General features: G+C 41.2%; 1 protein-coding gene across 5 annotated transcripts in view; it reads left to right on the top strand.

Annotated features, from left to right (window-relative positions):
* The first annotated feature begins 2,648 nt into the window (after positions 1 to 2,648).
* Positions 2,649 to 20,454, top strand: part of LOC129376321 (triple functional domain protein) — a 76,989-nt gene continuing 59,183 nt past the window's right edge. For 4 of the 5 annotated variants that reach the window (XM_055055918.1, XM_055055916.1, XM_055055914.1 and 1 more), the window contains exons 1-2: positions 2,651 to 3,067; positions 17,152 to 17,202. In XM_055055918.1, the coding sequence (XP_054911893.1) occupies positions 2,998 to 3,067; positions 17,152 to 17,202 (121 nt within the window). In that variant the 5' untranslated portion in view covers positions 2,651 to 2,997. Of the gene's footprint in view, positions 3,068 to 17,151; positions 17,203 to 20,454 lie in introns of all 5 variants that reach the window. The other variant, XM_055055917.1, reaches the window with a different exon arrangement.

Genomic DNA, 20,454 nt, shown 5'->3' with positions numbered 1-20,454 from the left:
GACTATAAATCATTTTTACCCCAATGTCTTGGCGCCCCAGTGCATATTTTCCACCACTGAGTTTGGTTGTTGTAAAATAATAGTTCTGAAAAGGTGCAAACTTTAAATTTTTGTTTTTTTATTTGTCAAATAATTATATATATATATTGCATCAGTGACAAACTAATTGGAGCAGCATTCCGATTGACGTATTAGTTTTAATTTGTCAGACCCCGGCCACCTTCCACAGTCTGCGAGCCAATACCACCTGCTGCTAGTTGTCTCTTCCTCCTCCTTGTAACTATGACAGCGTTAGCGGGGGGTCGCTAATGCAAGGACGCCACTCTGCTGAGAGCTGTGCCTGACTGCAACACACACACACACACACTAAACAGACCGCATGCGGCTCTGGAGAGCGGAGATTTGGACCGCCGGTGGTTCTTTCCAGCACCAGTGAGGACAGTCAGGGGGGATATGTGGACAAAGCACGGATAAGGGCACATGATCGTCACCAGCTTTCTTTCATTTTAGAGGTTGTCTCGGAGCACAGGAGTAATTACTGCTGACATTTCGGAGGGATATATTGCTATTTATCGGGGACGGGGAGGGTGGAAGACGGAGAGGGTGGGAATGAAACAATCCGAGGACTTGGGGTCGGCCATTCAGCGGGGCTGAGTTAATAAAAACAAGCCACTGCTGTCACTGCGTTTCTCCTGAAATTTTTCCACTGCTCATTTAAAAACAAAATAAAACAAACGGAATGAGGAGTTTCACTCATGTCAGCAGTGAAATTTCACACAGCTGTGCTGGATGTTCCAAGCCCCTACAACAGCATGAGACCCAGCATCTGTATTCACTGTGATGATGTCAGAAAAGACTCATTTTCTGGGTTTCAAAATGCAAAATGAGGTTCATTTCTTTTTGTGAAAAAAAAAGAGTAAATAAAACAATCCCAGGTCAGGATTTGTATTTGCGGCACGGCAACAGTGTCCAACCACGAGCTCGTGTATCTCTGAAACAGACTTTCACAGATATTACGAAAATGGAGCTAAACTGTTTCTATATTCAGAATTAACATGTTATGTGAAATCTAGCTTGCTCCCCATATTAGTCATCCCACATTATTTAGAACATGAATAGAAAAATAAATTGAATTTGGTTGGTGACTATATCCATCGTCCAGCTTTGTCTCACGTCCTGCACCGGGAAGGTTTGTATTTAACAACAAATAGACTTTTTCAGTTATTTGTTGAGATTCGGTTGTGGTTAAAACTTAAAAAGCGGCAACTAGAGAACATGAAGGTTCCCACCCCCTCTGCTGTCAATTCTTCTAAATATTCAATAAACATTGATTTTAAATATAAAGGATTTTAAATTTGACATTAGCAAAAATTTCAGAGCAAATTTTGGGAGTTATTTGTACGCATACTAACAAATTTGAAGTTTTGACATCAATATTGTCTGTAAGAAGTCCTGCAGGCCCTTCTCCTGGTCAAAGCAACGCCTCAGATTGCTCATTGGGTCGGCTTTGACAACACAAGAAATGCATGAGGACTGGTAGTTTGAATTGTACCAATCAAATAGAATTAAACCCACACAACCATGTAAAATTTTGATGTGTCAAATGTACATAGGCTACATATATTTGCATTCAATTCTGTCTGTGTTAATATGTCTAATGCATTTTGTACAAAACTAAGTAATTTAATGATTACCTTTCTCCTTCCTATTAATTATTATAATTATCATTATTATAAGATATTTATATTGATCTATTTCAGTGAAATGAGGGTAAGCAATCCTGGAGATGCTAACTGAGCATTGGTATAACACTCCCCCCTGGTGGACAACACAGGAAACACAGCATATGTGGAAAACAGAAAGTGTAGCTGTTGTTTATTTATTATTGTTTATTTAAAGAATAAATTCAAACCACTTCTACATTAATGATGTCTTAATGTTTGATTCAACTTCGTGTGTCATTGTCATAATTATTAGGCTCAGATGAAGGAATTGATAGACAAACATGAGACAAAAAAAGAACAAAAAACCCCAACTAAGTCAGTTTTTGAAAATTATGTCCCACCATCCCTCTGCTCAAAACAAAACCTCGCATGTTATCTCTTTATGAAGACGTCGACATTTTTTTTTGTGTGTGTGCGTGTTGTTGATAGGATTCTAATGAGATACACTGAAGTTTGTGGATGTGACTTGACAGTATGTGAAGTTACACATGAACTTGATTGCATGGACACAATCAAGTTTTTTATTTCATACATGATGGACCAGCTGTAATGCGTCGATTCCGGACTCATCCAGCAGACGGCAGCAGCCACAAGCGGTCAGCTCTCTAATGAAGCCTGCAGTGACAGGATCTTCACCAAAGCGGCTGAACTTTTCTGGTATTGTTGTTTCCGGGAGACTTTCCTCACTGCAGTTTTACTTTCTTGAAGAATTAGCGACTGAAGCTTTAGCATTCCCTTAAAACAACCGGTTGACTCCCGAGTTGTTTCTGCTCCGACAACATTTAGCTCATGAATCAAAATAAAATTGTGAATTCAGTGACTTACATGCTTTTATTGTTCACAAATATAACACGAGGCGCTGTTTTTGTCACAGCGTTGCTTTTGGCGTAACTTGTAACGATCCGTGTTCGGCCTCTGAGTTGCACTCCTGTCGTTCCTTGATGACCCGACGTCCGCTCACTTCCGAAATCTGACGGAGATTCACCGAGCCGAGCGAGCCGGCCCCTCCCGCCGCTCCTCAGACTCTCCCCTCGGATCCACTCCGCGGAGGAACCCGGTGCCCCCTGTCTGGTCGTTTCCAATTACGTTACCCCAAGATGGAGGTTTGCAGATGGCACGGCTAGCGCTCACCAGTCCCCGCAGCCATCCGTGTGGCTCTTCCATGACGCTTTTTTCCCAGGACGGGAGAGACCGTTCTCGATCTTTTTCTCGTTTTTTGGAGGTATCGTCCACTTAGGAGGGAGTGAGCTCGGGGGATCTGGTCGAGGCAGCCATGAGCTCCGGGGAAGGAGCGGAGGAAACCACGAAGGACGCCGGCGACATAGAGGCGTTCTTTAAGACCGGTAAGGAATCGGAGACCAAGCTTCCTTTGGTCCAGCTACTAGATGGACATTGTTTCCCACCCGGGAGGTCTTCTTATTGGCTCACAATGAAAACAGTCTGTACATTCCCCTCATATGCTTCAGTGAAACGCATCGTAAATAGCCAAGGCTAATGCTGTTGTGTGTTTGTCCCCATCTGATCGATTTCTGCTACTACAACATAAAAGCTCGGCATTAGCTGGACTGCTATTTCTCCCGAGTTCCATTCTCGGACAGCTCCTGGATTTTGCTGTTTTGTCTGGTTCTAGTGTTTGGAGGTTCGACCCTGTGGCTCTTTTGTCTTTATATGGTTATTAAACTCACGTAGCCCAGCAGTTACGTAGCCAAATAAGAGTCGTGGAAAAACAGCTGGAGTTAAATTGCAGGGAAAACTGGAGTGTTCTGCTTTAGCCACCAGACCTGTATGTGTCAAAGCGACTTTGAGTCAGCCTATAGCTCAGGAAGAGTGATTTATTTTCGGCAACAAACGGAGCATTTAATATTTTCTGCGTGAACCCGGTGTTTGACAACGGGCCGGTTGTTTAATCTACAAGTCTGAGCTCCGTGTGCTAGCCCAGAAGCTAATGACTCCTGGCTCAGATTTGGTGGGTCCTCATTTGCTGGCTAGTGGATGCTAGCTCCGTTAAGCTGAGCTAGCCCGACTGTGGGTGGACCAGTCACCAGTCTGATTCATGTCTTCCCAGTTCCTCTGCAGATTAAGCGACGGCACAGATAATGCGCGTTTGTTCAGAATAACGTGTTCTGTTGGCGCTGCTGTGCGTCGTTTCCCATGCTGTCACAGCGAGCACAGCCGCGATGACAATCCATGTAAACAATACATGGCGTGGCACATATAACCTGGGTGTGCACTGAACAGCCAGAGCTAGCCTCACCCCCACTCCCTCCACATAGCCACCATGGCTAAACGTTACCATTTTCTCCCCAGTGCCAGCCATTGTCCATGTCCGCATTCAAACGTGTAATGTAACGTGGCGTCATATATACTTCTTTTCACAAGACTATATAGCAAAATGCTAGCATGTTATTTCAGCAGGCTAATTTGTGAGTGTGGACTGAAGATATGGGCCTATAGTCAGAGCAACAATGGCTCATAAACTGTGAATTCCAGAGCTCCTTGTGGAGATGCAAGCGGTCACTTAAACACAAGGTTATGTTCTATTTTAACCCACCGTAGAGAAAAATGTGTGAGCTGGGTATTTGTTTTGATACTTCCGTGCGTTTAAGCACGCATTGGGTCGGTGGGTTTGCCCAGAACTGCATAGCAAAACAAATGTGTTGAACTGACAGGGCAGCAGTTTCCTGTTTTTTTTTTATTTTGAGATGTAGAGAGAAGTTAATGGTCAAGAATTAGGAATACACACACTAGAATGGCTAGAAAGTTGTCACTCAAAATTAATTAAGAAACCCCCTCTCAAAAAAACAAAAACACAAGTAATATTGCCTTGAAAGTTTCAGAATGTAGTTGGCAAAATGGCATTGAATTGACCTGTAATATTTCAGCTATTTTTATCATTAGGAACAGGCATTGCTCAACCAAACCATCTAATCCAGCTTGCACCTTTTCAGTGTAAACATCAAAATTTTATTAGAAATATATATAAAGACCATTACAAGAAATGTATGCTTGATATTTCACTCCACTTTTGATGTATCTATACAGCACGAGATTCACTCCCAGCAAGGAGTGACAAGAAATACAAAACTTTTTGAAAGTATTCAAAAACATTATTTTAGACATACCTGTGTATACAAACAGACTTTTTGTTAATAAGCAGGAGGATGCAGCGCGTTGACTCGCCTGTGGTTTTGGGTCTAGCGAGATATCGAGCCGCAAAGGGAAGTTCAGTAGCCGCATTGAGGTGATCTTTTGGTTTCCGCTTAAAAAGCGACGTAAGAAGCAATCTTGCAAAAACACTTTGTTTTTGTTTTGGTTTTTTGTGAACAAAACAATAACTCTGCTATTCTTTTCTCAAAATTGCAACAAAGTTCTTTGCAGAGTGCAATAAACGCCTCCTTATCTCACTTAGAGCATTTATTACCTTTAATTTAGTAAGTTGAGACGCGTTACCGATTTCACCTTTTTATGCGTTTATGGCTGTGGCGCAACCGCTGCAGCAGAAACAAATAAAAGAGGTCTCGGGAACAAATCTGCGGCTGCTGATGTGAGCTGTGACAAGAGTTTTTCTTTGCTGGTGCATTTTGTCAATCATTGCTAATGAGATCTCTATTTGAAATCTTGCGACACCACAAACCCTGACCGGCATGTTGTTCTAATATAGTTTTTGAGACCTAGAAACATGTGGGCCAATGTAAAACGGTGGGAAAACATTCCAAGCGTGTTGCATGTTCTTGGATAGAGGTGGAAGGTTTGAATTTAACGGGGTTTGAATTTTTGCAAACTCAAAATTAAATGCGTAGAACTACATATGTTGTTGATGTGCCTATCCATAGAAAATGCTGGGAGTTCTGAAACATTTAATGAGAAGTAACTTAAGAAACCGACATAATTTCATAATGCCAGTCAATGGAAAACGTCTGTGATTTGGCGAATCAAGTGGTGCATATCACGTAATCACTCTAGAATAAACCAGTCCAAATTAGATAACCGATAATCTATATTTTGCAGCAGAGCTGATTGCAGTTTTCCACTAATCTGTTGACGATTCTAAAGAAAAACTGTCCAGTTCTGGAATAAAAATGACAACAAACTGATTAGATTAGCCTTTAAAGCTAATGCTGCTGATTGACTGTCTTGTTCTGATCAATGCTTCCAGTTTTGAAGACAGTGTGTGGCTAAGACCGATGCTTCTTTTTTTAATAGCAAGAGTGAAGGGGAGGGGGAGACTCTTTGTGTTTTGCTTGTGAACTTCCTCTTCATGTATTTGAAAAGTCTTGTCATGACTTGCAAAGTTTGAGGTTCTTCCCACAGGAGCCCCTCCGCCCCCATATCAAAGTCCGTACACATCTTTTCCCCACCCCGTTCTTCATCATTTACCATCTTTACTCAACTGTCTGCTTTCTTTACCATCTTGCCTGTTGTCTGTTTAATAATTTTTTATGCCCTTTATTTATTTTTTGCCAATATCTCTTTCGTGTTTTTCTCCTCCTTTGTTCTAGTCGCATTGTTTTGGGTTTCTTTGTTCTACGACAAAATGAAACCAAAGCAAAAGTCCTGTGTGTGTTTCACTGGAAGCTAACGGTAGAAAATCCACCACTCTTCAATACAGAAATGTTTTTATATTTTGTCTTTTTAGTGTGTTGTCTGTGTGTGTGTTTTTAGGTGTCTTAGTGTTAAAATTATTGTTTAAAAATCTTTGTTCATATTTGTGCTGATAGCATTGAATATTTCTACTCAATGCATTAAGATGAAGAGCTCCCGCTGGCCTTTGGCTACTTGACAGCCTTTAAGCCATTGTAAGCCATTCAAATACTTGCTCTGTAACATATGAATGAGCATGCTGTGTGTTTGCACAATAAAACAAGGGGAAACGGACAAGTACGAGGAAAAAGAAGCAGAAATCTGATCCGGAGCCCATGTTTATGACTCAGGTCCCATTCATCCAGGATGAGGTCTATGAACACAGATGAGAAGATGGACGCTCTCCGAGGCTAATGGCTATTGATCTGGGAGATGGAGACTGATTGAGCTCCATCGGTGGGAGGTTTCCTCCAGGCTCAAAGCTGCCGAGTCAGTCACACGGCAGAGGCTAAAGCCTAATGCGGAGCGAAGCAGATTTGTGTTATCGTCCTGTCTTTTTTGGGATGGAAGGACACAAATGATTGCAATGTTGTGTTCAATGTAGATTTTAAACTTATTTATTTTTTGACAGATTGTTTTTTCATGCATATGCAAGCCCCGAAATGTACGAAAGATGTCTGGACTTCAGGGATGTGTGAATAGCATATTTGCTTTGGACTTGTTGACATAGTAAAATGTCAAAGACATTAGAGAGAGGGACAATTTGTGAATATGGCAGCAATTCCCTGAAAGGCTTTTAGTGAGGCAGCCTTTTGGCAAGAGGGGATTTGGGACTTGAAGGTAACATTTCCAAATAGGAAACCAAGACATCCGCCTTTCTACATCATTCTTAGAGGGGAAGGAAAATGTATTTCCTCACAGGACATGCTGCTCCCAGCGGGATGTGCCTAGATGACCTCAAAAGGGCAGATATCCAGCATGGCCACTTGTCAGTTTGCCCCATTACCATCTTGCCTCCTTGTAATACATGTTGTACCCCTACCCACCTGCCTTTTTCTTTCTGTTTTGGTAATTCTTGTGAGAAGTGGCGGGGTGTTCCCAAGTGGTCTGTATGTAAAAGGTGCGTGCAAATTCTGGCGTCGCACAACCATGACGCGACCCAAAGCCAACTGCTCGGCTTCGGGTGAAGTATGAGCGCCTTTGTTAGATGTCCTCCGACACGCGCGACCTGGATGTTTGCAATTTATATTTTTGGAAAATTTTGCACGCTGCTTTGTTTTTGTAGTCCTTGTATAATAAATCAATCAATGGTCGCAAAAGCGGGTGTGAAACATCCCCATGGTAGGTTTGAATTTTACAAAAGATTCCCTGACAAAAAGCTTCTTTGGGTCTAAAACGGCAAAGCGGTGATGAAATGACCAGCACCCGTCAAGAAGAAATCCTAGTTAGCTTGAAGTGAATCCTTTCAGCTGTATTTCAAGCTCTTTCCGCATGATGGGACTCTTTGGTCCAAGGCAAAACCTAATCATCTAACAGAGGAAGCACTTTTCTGAGACTTTCACAAGGCATCTTGGTTTTCTTTTCAGCTGTTATCCGTGTGTGATGGCCACAGGTGAATGGTGGCTTGTAGCCAGAGCAGTAAATAAAGAGCTAAAGGCGAAGTTCCTGCTTTACCGTGACAGACTAGAATAATGCCCTCCTTAGATGAGATAAAAAAAAAAAAAACTACTATCCAAACCTTTGGGGGAGCAAAATGAAGCAAACAAACAACAAAAAAGATATGTTGAAGGAATGAATTATTCCCTATGCGTCCTTTAGATCCAAAAGTGTTTTTATACTTTTATTTTGTAGCTGGTCAAAGACGAGCATTTAAACAAGCTGCATACGCTTTCTAAACATTTACATTGTTAAGTAATCTGAACTTCCCAGATTTCCGCTCTCCTCTGTCTCCAGCTGAAAATGTCTTGGTGTGAAGGGCATGTATGAGAAGCATCTGTGGAAATAAGCTGCAACAAATTGTCCACACATTCTTTTGAACATCCTCACCATGCGACTGTGAAAACGGCTTACAGAACAGGATATTTGACCCCCGCGGCCTTTAACAACAACAATTGTAGCTCAAATGCGCTTTCACGCCTGCTTGGTAATGCTTTCGGATAAATTTGAGTAGTGATAAACTGTAGATTGAAGTAAAACAAAACTGTAGAATGCAAATAGTTTAAATGAAATACAGATATCATTTTTGTGTCTGTAATGTTTCTGTGGTTCACACGTCGATGAGCCGTGTGAAGTCACAACCGTCTGCTCTCTGTCAACAGCTTTTCACGCTTCCTCACTTTCGCAGAAGTATTTTTGCTTGTTTTTTTCTACCCTGGTTAACCCAGTCACCTGTATTATCTTTCAGACAATGAACAAGGTATAGGCTTTCAAGAAAGCTTCCTTACACGGACAGCTGTCGAGGCATATCTTGGCACAGAAAAGGCCATGTGACAAATGCAGGGAGCAGCAGCAGCCAACGCAGTCTCTCTTTCACTGTGAATGTCATCGTAAAGGGTGGAAATTTGGTTGGGAGACCGCAGTTATAAAGTGACAGGACTCTAGAGTTGGGGACTCCAAAGTCAGCCATTTAGAAAGCTCAGCATTTCAAGTTTTGTTCCCTCTAGTTTGGATCCACTCTAGAAACGCCTCAAAGGTCAACCTAGGGTCATGGAACCTGGGTTAGCACACACTAAGAGAGCAAAGCCATTCTGTAAACTGATGATCTGCACTGCTTTGTATTTAGCCCAAAGCGTGTATGATGTCGGCTCGAACTTGTCTGTGCATCCCTGAAATTGAATCCACCTGAACAAAAAGAACCAGACTGCGATTAAGACGGATCAATGTTCATTTCTCACGCTGAGAGGTGTGTCTCGACAGGTTTTTAAGCGTTCTGGGACGGAAAGAGTGACTTGTGTAAGGAGCGAGTTAGTGAAACCTTTTTCAGTTGCGATCACAAACATTCGAAAGTCCAAATGTTTGTGATCTTGATCCTGATCTGTAGAGATTACATGCAGAGAGCAGCTGGATTGGAGCAGGGCAGGTTCCTTGGCTCGGTTGGCTTGTGTGATGTTGTCGGCTATAAAGGCTTTGACCATGTTGTAGGTGAGAGATCATTGGATTATGCACGCAGACCTAATCTAATCTGGTCTTTATTCTTCGGGATTACTCTCTTTTTCGGTTGGAGTCTACCAATGTAGAGACCTGGAAAGAAAGGTAAGGAATTAAAAAAAAATAATACTGAGATAACCAGTCCATACAAAGAAAGCAACAATTGGTATTTTGATTTAGTCTACACAAGAATAAAAAATAACTGTGTTCTGCTGTTAATATTCATTTGAAAAGTTTTATTCCTAGGATACCTTGTAGAGGATCTATCCCGAGGGAAGATGTATTTGATCCCTTATAGATATGTTTTTTTTTTATCTGCCACTTTTGGCACCTGTGTCACAAAACAAATTGCAACTACCATGTCTATGTTGTGAGTGTGCCCCATGTTTTCTCTTTAGGCTCATTCTTAAAATAGATTTTCTAAAGTACAGTGTCATGACTGAGCACTTTACTTAGTGCTCGGTGAGTAAATAGAAAGATGCAGATTCTGTCACCAAGCTACACGGCAGACGGGTTTAGAGGTCGTGAGGGTATATGCAACTGAGTTTAAGGGTTTTAAGTTGTACATGCAACACACACAAACCATGCAACCTGTGCCAAGAGCTGTCAGTTAGGTGACAAACCAAGATATTTTCAATAAAAGTTGGGCGACGTAGGCAGAAAAGGTTTCAAATTGAATTTTGATGAGTATTTAAAAATGTTGACTTTTGTGGTGAGTTTAAAGCTTGATATGAATGAATGCACTAATAAGTCAGCCAATTTTCAGCTCGATATATTCTGCTGATTGGAAACTCAAAAACCTAGCTTATTGTTCTGATAAGCTAACACACTGTTAGCTAGGCTACTAAACTGAGCTTACAACAACACTCTGCAGTATTAAAGCTGTTACCGAGGGACGAGGACCCTTAAATTATATTTTATTGTTATCAGTGAGGTGTTTGGAAAAACAAATTATAATTTCTAAAGGCATGCGAGGTGCTTATTGAGGCGGCTGTGACGGAGAGCTTAATTTTGCTCTGTGTCGTTTTTGCCAGTACTTTGTCCAATTTTCGTCTTTGTTTCTGCAAATTGCTAAAGAAACAAACTCATCCTCTTTTAGAAGTTGACTCCTGTCTGTCACGGACCATACGGGGTGTAGAAAGGTTGGTAAACTTCAAGTAAATACACCTGGACACCACTAGCTTAAAGGTGCTAAATGTTCATAGAGATTACTGAAGATGACTTAAAAAGTTATTCCATACATCCAAGTGACATCAGTCTTGCTTCTTTTATTATTAATTGATGAACGCTTTTGGCAGGAAGACTAAAATAAGTGTTTTTAGCTGTTAACGAAAGTTTTTAAAGAAAACTGGAAATGGGTTAAAAAGGGTCGGTAGGCCGGTCAAACTTTGGAGAAACCAGCTTGGAAACCATTCACAAACTATCTGCTCTGGTCTTGGAATCATCCTATTTGTCAAACCGTCTAGATTTAAATTAAATATTATTTAGCTTTTTTTGTTTTTTTGTTTCAGTTGAAGAAATGTGTAGCGCACGCACACACCAACATGCCAACCTCTCGCCTCTTCATGTGTTTATAAAAAGGTTCCTGTCCCACTTTTCACCCCCCAACCCCTCCTCTCATCTGCCGTGCTCTCGTTCTGTAATTTCTCCGGCGTGACAGCTAATTGGTGTGAGCTTGGGGAGAAATTTGCTGCCTCGTTGCTGTCTCCTTACACCAAACTGGAACCAGCGAGGGGAAAGAGTGGTGCAGGCGGTAAAGAAAAACATGGAGAGAAGATGGAAAAGAGGGAGAAGACAGGAGGTATGTTGTTGAGCAGGGGGTGGGAAGGGGGAATCACATTTTTGCAGAGACGTCTCTTTTCTTTGCATATTCCTCTCTGAAAAGGATAAATAACAGACCTGAGAGTGTGAATTGCGACGCGGACGTAGAGTGAGTTTAACAAGTCTATTTAGAACCGAGTAGAAACTAAGAAGAGGAAGTGTAGTGCCAGCTTGAGTAAACAGTTTCAGTTTAATGAAAACCATCGCCGTTGCTATAGAGTTATCTCTCAATTAATTAGAATTGGTAGAAAAAATAAAATTGCCAAAAAGGGTCTCCGCTGCTATTTTTAAGAGTAAAGAGACTGAACCAAACTGGGACAAGTCCTGAAAGACCATTGTGCTCGTTTTTCTCTGGGTCTCTCTGGTGCATTCAAAACTGCCTTCTCACCGCTGCCCTCCCCTATCATTCAGAATTCCTCATTCTTATTCTCACAACCGTTTTCACAACTTTTTTGTTTCCCCCCTTAAGCAACGGAGCTAGAATGCCATAGAAACTGATCCAGTCAGTGGCTTGTATAAAATCCAACTGTCAACCGCAGGAGGTCTTTGAGATCGTCCCCTTGCGGTCCGGGTTCAGGCTGGCACCCCGTGGTACTGAACTTCACAGCAGAGCTGGAGTTTTTTCATCTTGGTCACCTAACAGGGCCAGTTTCACTCCTGGGATCCATTTTGAGGTCACACAGTATGATTGCATTGACAGTTTGCCAATTGAGAGTTTCTGTACAAAAGAGTTGACGCTGCAGCCTGATTACGGGGCTTTAAGCACATCTGTCACAACCTTATCGCTGGGCAATCTTTGCTGAAAAAAATAAAAGATAATTTGCGAATTCTCTGGGTTAAGATTTATTTATGATCAGCGCTAATATGAACATTTCAATTTGCAGGAGCAATCTGGAACTTTTAATCAATTACAGACTTATTGTTTTTTTATCAGTCAAGCTAAGGTCCACAAGAACTTACTAATGATTAACTGAGCTAAAGATTTATGTCGCATTACCTAATATTCTGTTGCTCCAGCCTTAAAACTGTTTTAAATGCATTTTTTTTATTTGCACAATGAAAAGGTTTACTGTAATTGTGGTTAAGTTTCATTAAGCTTTAATGCATAGCATTAGGGCTGCAACTAACAGTTATTTTAGTAATTGATTATTCTATAAATTGTTACGGTGAATTGATTTATCGTTTAAAAAAAAATTGGGACATTCTACAGATTTCCACCGCTTTTTTATACTATATTAAAAATACATAAACAGATTGAATAGAGAAGTAACCCAATTCCTCTGTGAAATAAGGAAATATATTTTATTATCTATAATGTAATTACATGGCATCCTTTTAGTGAATTTGAATTAGGTGAAGCTAAAACCATCCCACTTGAGGACTTTTAGGTAAAAAATATCTACAGACGAATGTTTTTATTTTCGTCTTAAATTCAAAATGCTCATATAATTTACTTATTTTCAATTACTAAATCAGTTGAGAATTATTTCAACTGAGTTAATTGTGATGAACTAATTCATCACAATTAATCGTTTCAGCTCTACACAGTATCATAAATCTCTTCATTCTTTCTTCGTCATGTCATATTAGTTTCTAGTGTGATTTGCCAAACCATAAAATGTCTCGAATGAATGACCTCTTACTCAACATGTTGCTACCCGCGCCTCCTGTTGACATTTGCGTCTTTCGTCTGACCCCCTGCAGCTGTGTCCTTGAAAACAGCTGATTACTCACTGTTTTTGCGCCACACACCTCCAGTTCAGTCAGGATGAGCCACACGATTAGTATTTCCAAATGAAAGGGAGATGGAGGGTGGGGAGGGGGGGTCCTTTACTATTTCTGCGTGAGTCAAACGATGAGTGGGCCTGCCGAGAAGGGGAAGTGTGGGAGGCCCACAGAAAGGGTGGTCTCCAGTTGACGCGGGCACAGAGACAGAAACGGTGTGTGTTTGGGACGAGAGCGGGCCGTCAGTAGAAGAGGAGCTCGCTCTAAGGACACAGTGTGGCCAGTGTTTATCTGGGCTGAAGTCGAGGTGGGTTCGCAAAGAGGGATTGGATGTTTTACAGGACTGAACTCGACGCGTTTATCTCCGTAACGGCCGTTTGAACATCTGAGATCTCTCCGGCTTTATCCAAACAGCTTGAGTGACGTTTGATGGGGTTACTTGTAAGCGCGTATATATCTTCTCTCAACAGCCCCCGTCCTGGAGGAAAAGGCCTCCACTTGTGGCAGCACGAGTCTCTTTAAGCACACATGCATTATGCATAGTTTTCCTTTTGTCCATGCATGTTTGACTTCCTGTCCAATGACAAGTCCTACTGTTTAGATTGTGGCCAGCCTCTAAATGCAGTCTGGCATTACATGGTTTCACACAACAACTTAAGTGCTCTTCTTTGGCATTGCAAATATGTGAAGTATGCAGGTCTGTCTCGTGCCTCCCTTTGTCTCTCTCTCTCTCTCTTTCTTTTTCTCTCTTTATCTGCACCTTTATCCTTCTCATTTCTATTGAGGTTTTCCCAGGTAGCCGGACCAAGAGAACATTCCCTTGGGATCTTGGCACTTCTCTTAGAGTTCAATTTGCCTTTTTTATTTTTTGTTTTTGTTCAAGACTTTGGCATTGGTTGTTGTTGCAATCAAGTACGCTCTTGTGCCAGTTTCTGTGTATTCCTCTGCTCTATATTCATTGCATGGGAATCGCCTAAGGCAAAAATTCAGCTAAATTTCACCTTCTCTGAAGAGCCTCCTACATGATGTGCCAGTTTTCACTAGGTTTGCAGTTTGCAGCAAAATGTTTTGGCAGTGTTGTTGTCTTCTGGCCTTTTTAGGCAATACGACAAATCCTACAAATGCAAACAGTTAACATGTTAAATTTTGACTATAGTTGTGTAGAGCAATTGATCAACTTTCATCTCTTTCACAGGCCTAACTGATGCAGATGTAAAAATGTGATTTTTTTCCAATGAATAAATTAAACTTTCCAAAGAACTGGCAGCTCGCGATGACATCACATTTCTGTGTGTCATACAGTTTAGAAAGATAGCAATAAAAGTGATTGTTCTTCCTTGGCAATAGATTTTATAGGACTTCTGGACACTATTAACATGAATTAGGCCAATTGAATTACACAGAAATAAATGGATTGAAGCATCCTTTGTTAAAAAAAAGTTGCTGCTCCCATTGAACAAACAGTAGAAAAAGAAGAAAAATACCCCAATACCTTTTTAGTTTATGGTTAAACTTTATGCTTTTTAAGATGATAAAATTTTACCATCAATTTACACTTTGATAGTTGCCAATTCCTGGTGGGACGCTGTTGCTGAGTGAACATGAGCCCCTGCTCCATTGTCAAGTCTCAGTCTAACCAGTCAATGCCAAGATTGGTTCTAGCCAAGTTGGGTGAGTCTGTATTGGCAGCGTGTTGTTCTCTAAGTGGATGTGACTGTGGGCAGGAATGTGGGAAGGTCTCTGGTCTGTACACACACAGGAGATGTGGTTGACGCTCTGATGGCGTCACTTTGAGCGGATACCTTTGGGCGACCAATCAATCAATCTCGATATATTTGTCTGTTGCGATTTGCCCCGTCCAGATGACTTTGTATCTCCACTCCTGCCACATAAATTCCAATTTCTACGGTCTTGTCGCAGATTGAAAATGGTGGCTGAGACATTCTTGTTGACGTAAATCCATGGACCAACCAATGAATGGGGAAGAACCACATAAGATCCGCGAATTGAGAGGAATCTGGCCTGGTTTGACTGGTGAAGAACTGCTTAAAGCTGTGCCTGTGACAAAAGGACTATAGCATTTTTATTATCAGTTTAGGGTTTAAAACTGAGATCAGACGAAACACGGAGCTGCAATAAGCTTTTATTTACATGTCAAATGTGTGGCTAATTCAGATTGCAAGAAAGCGAGAGAAAGCCAGACTTAGATCTAGAAATGTTGGCTACCTTTTGGAGATCTTAGAATCTTCATTGTTGAGGTAAAAAATATGAAAAACCCTGATTTAGTACTGCTAATGATCATTTCAATAACAACCACACTATTTACTAATCTGAAAAAATTACCTCTTTGCAATCTATTTGACTTTATGTTAGAAATAGTGAAATTCAGTTTTACAATAAATTCCCTCTCATACATGGAAGAGGAATGAAGTTGCCTGTGCTGTGCTTTTGAAAGGATTAATATGGAGCTGATAATTCAAAATAGTGATTTACAGTTAATGTAAAATGTCCTGACAACAACTGAAACAAAGCCAGTACATCTTGATACCTAAACCAAACTTTCAACATCCAGGCAATGAATCAGCTGTCTGATAACCACGGCGCTGTAGCTGGATAAGCGCCATCTCCACCCATTTGCTGTAGGAACAAACAGGAAGTAGTTCACCTTAGTCAGAGCAGAGGGAGCATGTGCCGCAGAGTCAGTGGGGCCGACATGCTGTTTGTTTACATGTCGGCAGCACATGACGCTGACTGTGTCCTCGCCTCAGTCCTGGCAGCAGCCGGCTGCTCACCAGAGCTATAGGCTCCATCAATGAGCCGATTGTTGTCGCTAGCCGAGGATCCATCCGCCTGGCCCCAGTCGAGTTGCAGCGTGCCGCGGAGACGAGTCGTGTGTAATCTGCTGCAGACTGACCCTGGAGAGGAAGCTTTAGCTCACCAGCTGGCTTTTAGTTTGTTCCAGAGCGCTGCTGCCATACACTAAGATGGCTTTCTTAGTTGTTTTTATTTTTACTGTGCTTGATGAGGTAACATAAATAGGGCTTATTTCAGGTCTGTTAGTACAAAAAAAGTTCTGAAAACTTAATATTCACCAGAAAATGCAATAATTTATTTATTTTTATAACCTACCTCCATTTTTAGGTTTGATTCTTTTCTCTCTTTCTTACTTTCTTACTTTCTTTCTTTCTTTCTTTCTTTCTTTCTTTCTTTCTTTCTTTCTTTCTTTCTTTCTTTCTTTCTTTCTTTCTTTCTTTCTTTCTTTCTTTCTTTCTTTCTTTCTTTCTTTCTTTCTTTCATTCTTTGTTTTTCTTTTTTCATTCATTCGTCTGTTCTCTCGTTTGTTCTTCCGTGTTTTCTGTCGTTCATTCCTTCTTTTGTTTTTGTTCGTTATTTCTCGTTCATTTATTCGTTCTCTTTTGTTTGTTCATTTGTTCTGTCTACTTTGTTCTTTCTTTTCATTGTCCCTTTCACTCACTTGGTTTTTCTCGTTCTTTTGAATGTTTGTCCTTTCATTATTTGTCCGGTTCTTTTCCCACACAAACACACATGTGGGACATTCTTGTAAAATTGTAAAAAAAAAAATTATAACTTAATACCAAAATAATCCACCAGCTACTGTAAATATTTCAGAGGTATTAAGAATTGTACTAGTTGGGTTTGTTTTCTTTTCAGCACAATTACTTAACATTTGATTTTTTTTTTCTACGCTGAAAATATTTTCTGTTTCAAAGTTTACATTTTCCTAAAATGTATCATTGTGAGATGCTGCTGCTGCTGCTGGAGTGACAAATCAGTCACTAATAATCTGCTAAACAAACTGTGTGTGTGCAGGACGGTGGTTCTGATCAGCTGACACTGTTTTTTTTTTTGTTGGTTGTCTTAGCTTCACTGCGTTAGCTGCATGCTAACCTGTGAGCCGGCTCTTTGTTTTTGTCCCGGACTGAAATGCCAGACCAATTACCGGGCGGATTGTTTACTTCTAATACGATTGAGCGGCGCGTTTCCTGACATTTCAGTTGCACTTGTCGTCATGATGTTGTGGATGCGCTAATTGAATATTTTTCTCTGTCTACGCTAAGAGTACATGAACCTATTAAATTGATTTGGTTCTGTGTCTTTAAATATTATTAATGTTTTATTTTTGTGTCTGCAGATGGATCCCTCCCTAAAGAGCCAAAAGGAGAGGTGTCGAGCCAGATAGCAGGTAACAAACAAACACACACACACACACACACACACACACACACACACACACACACACACACACACACACACACACACACACACACACACACACACACACACACACACACACACATGATATTTTGCTGCTTCGTTTCACCCTTGTATTGCCCACAGAGGACACGTGTGTTATTGATGGTGAAAGTAAAAAAATGTCGCACACACTCTCATGCAAACAGCATTAATAATGCATTGTGACAGTGACAGGTCATTGTCCTCCGAATCCCTGACATCTCCTTGGTATTCCGCCTCTTCCCTGCCCTCCCACAGCGATCTTGGGGAGACGAATGGGTGGCCATCTTCTGTGCCGTCGGCTCTGTTATCATTTATTAACTCGGTGTGCCTTTCAGTAAAGCCCAACATTTGTTGGGGCTGTTATTAATGTCACGACAGAGCTCGGTGTACTGCTGCGTGTTTCCCTTAGTTTTGCTGAGATTTCTTAAGTTTTAAAAATTTCCCACTTGACTTGACATTTTACACCATTGCTCGCCCAAATAGGAAGTTTTCTAGTTTTCTGGAGACGCTAATATAGCAGCAAAAACTGTCTGACTTTGGTCTGAGAGAATAGTTAGTGTTGCTACCTTCAGAGCAGCGAGAGAGAGATGAAAATCTCAAACCCAAGATCCAAAGGAGGACAATGAGTTGGCAGGTTGCTCCGAAGCCTCGGGGTCTTCAGGGAAGCAGCCTCAGTCCATCCAGAAGGAAGGGACCGAATAAAGGAATCTGAAATTTTATCTCTTGAAAATCTGCACTTGATATTTATAATCAAAAGGATGATTAAAGGTTTCGAAGTGCTGTGTTGAAGTATTTATATCTATATATTTGTTTGAAACATTACAACCACATACGTCTCTCGGTTTCATTGGGGTTCTTAGTGACAGACCAACACAATGGAACGGTAACGGCGCACCGGTCGCAGTTTTCTGGCTGAAATTTTTAGTTTAGCCTTTTATTTTTTAAAAAGCTAACACGAAAATCTCATAAGGTCACAGCTCGCCTTCAGTGTGTTGTGACGGTGGCCGATTTTCAGTCCAGCTAATCCCCGTCGGGGATCCTCATTTTTTAAATTGTTTGGACTTTGACTATTCCCTTGTAGCTCTAGTTGTTTGTTTGGGTTTGTTGTCCTACAAAGTCAACTGCTTTCAATGGATTTTCCTCTACGATAGCGCCATGCTGCCACCACCATGCTTCATCATATGGGTGGGTGATAGGGGCTTAGAGTCTTTTCGCGATATTTTGTGGTGCTGCTGCGACGACAATAAAATTTCACCATTTATTAGTTCTTTTTTCTGAATAGCTGTGAGTGCATGCCACCACAAACACATGTATTCTGCCACCGTTGGCATCTTTGCGGATTTCTTAAGTTTTACGTTACGTTTTTGTCTAATCTGACCAGAATACGTGCTGCAATTAGAACATCAGTCTTTACATCTTCTTTCGCTTTTCAGGTTTTCATTTGTGAAAGCATGTATGTTTTTCTTCCTCTTCACAGTTGCAACCAATTTAGTGTGAACCGATTACAGAAAAAACCCTAAAGGGATACAGTAAAGTTTGTGGTGAATAAATGTGGGAAAGTACAAAGAAGTATGAATACTTTTGTAAGCACCGTGTGTGACGCAATTAAAGCCTCTGGGCCTTCACAGACTTTTGGTGTCATGACTGTTTGGCAGCTTTTACTAGGACTGAAAAAGGAAAAGCTAATCCTGCCAAGTATAAAATATAGATCGGCTCTTCTGCTGAATGTGTGCGGGCTCGTTGTTTCGCCTCCAGATGGCGCTTTTCAGCAGCTTGAAAACAATTAGGTTTGCCTCTGACTGTGAAGGTTAATAAATCTCTTCAGAAATATCGTAGGTGCACCTCACCCAGGGAGGCAGGAAAAGGAAAAAGAGAGAGTGTTCAGGGATCTTTAATCGATGAAATGCGAACAGAGCCTCGTTCTTTGTCTCGTCACGGCTCATCAAACAGAGGTGGTGGCAAAAGACCCGGATAAATGAACTGCTGGCACCGATAACAAGCGGCCTTTCAACTCTGTCTCTTTTCCACAGTCCCCCTCCTCCCCGCTCCACCCGCTCTCCTGCTGTGTTTGGGTCGCTGGGGTAACCCTGGCCTGTTTCTGCCTCGGTTAGACTACCCTGCTATTAGAGGTCTGGATACGACGGAGAGAGCAGAAAGAGAGCGAAGACGGTCTGCCGTCAGTTCTGATTTCTTCCAGGGCAGAAGTTGGTTCTTGGGAGGCATGGGGGGTAGATTTAGACAAAAGATAAAAGACAAAGAGTGTCTGCAGTTATATGTTTTCTGTTCGAACTGTGAAGTCTTCTAGAATTTAAAAAGACAGTAACGTCTAAATAAATCTGTTGAAACAGAATAGAATGTAATTGCATACGCATACCTGTCAAGTCTCCCGTTTTGGTAGAGAACCTACCGGTTTCTACCCCATTTTCCTGCTGTGCCGGCCCAAGCCTCCATGGGGCCCTAAGCAAAATTTGGTTTTGGGCCCCTCTATTTCTGCTAACAATGTGGATTGCCAGAAACAACAGTTAGACAATTAGATCATTCGCTGGGGTAACCCTGCTATAAACGTATTGCATCTCTGATAGTGCCTTTCACATTATGTCCAATGCATCTATGATATAGGATACGTTTAGTGGCCAGTAAATTTCTGGGCACTGATTTCCTTAATTTTGGGGTATCGTGATCAGCCGATACTTCCATGTGAAGCCCATCTTATCCCTTGATCTTATCTTCATCAGCAAAGGTTTAAAAATCAGCCTTTGTCCTCTTCTGCTCTGCAGTGAGAGGTTTGACTGACAGAATCAAAATGGCAGGTCAGGCTTTTTAAAGATCGGTGACCAGGGATTGGCCAGAAAACTGCAATCAGTTCATCCCTATTTGAGATGTAATACATGTACACATATTCATAACATATTTTGATTAAAATAATTTCTCTTAATCTAAAAATTCACATTCTACCAGAGCTTTGGACTTTTGTATGCAACCTGCACGCTGCACAGCAGGTCCAATTACCAGCAAAGTCTGCATGACCTTCCACGGCCACCAGGAGGCCCCCAAAAGCATTTCTTTTTCTTTTTGTGCATGAAATAATAATTTCTATATACATTATCAAATGTATATGATGTATTATTGTAAAAATTGTGAAATGTCTGTTTTTGTTATCATGATGACAAAGAAATTGTTGCTAAAAAAATGCACTGGT

Source organism: Poeciliopsis prolifica, unplaced genomic scaffold (genome assembly GCF_027474105.1).
Source record: "Poeciliopsis prolifica strain line A6 unplaced genomic scaffold, Auburn_PproV2 SCAFFOLD043, whole genome shotgun sequence".
NCBI classification, from domain to species: Eukaryota; Metazoa; Chordata; class Actinopteri; order Cyprinodontiformes; family Poeciliidae; genus Poeciliopsis; species Poeciliopsis prolifica.
Note: the sequence above shows the minus strand (reverse complement) of the source record. Positions and strands in the feature narration are given on the sequence as shown.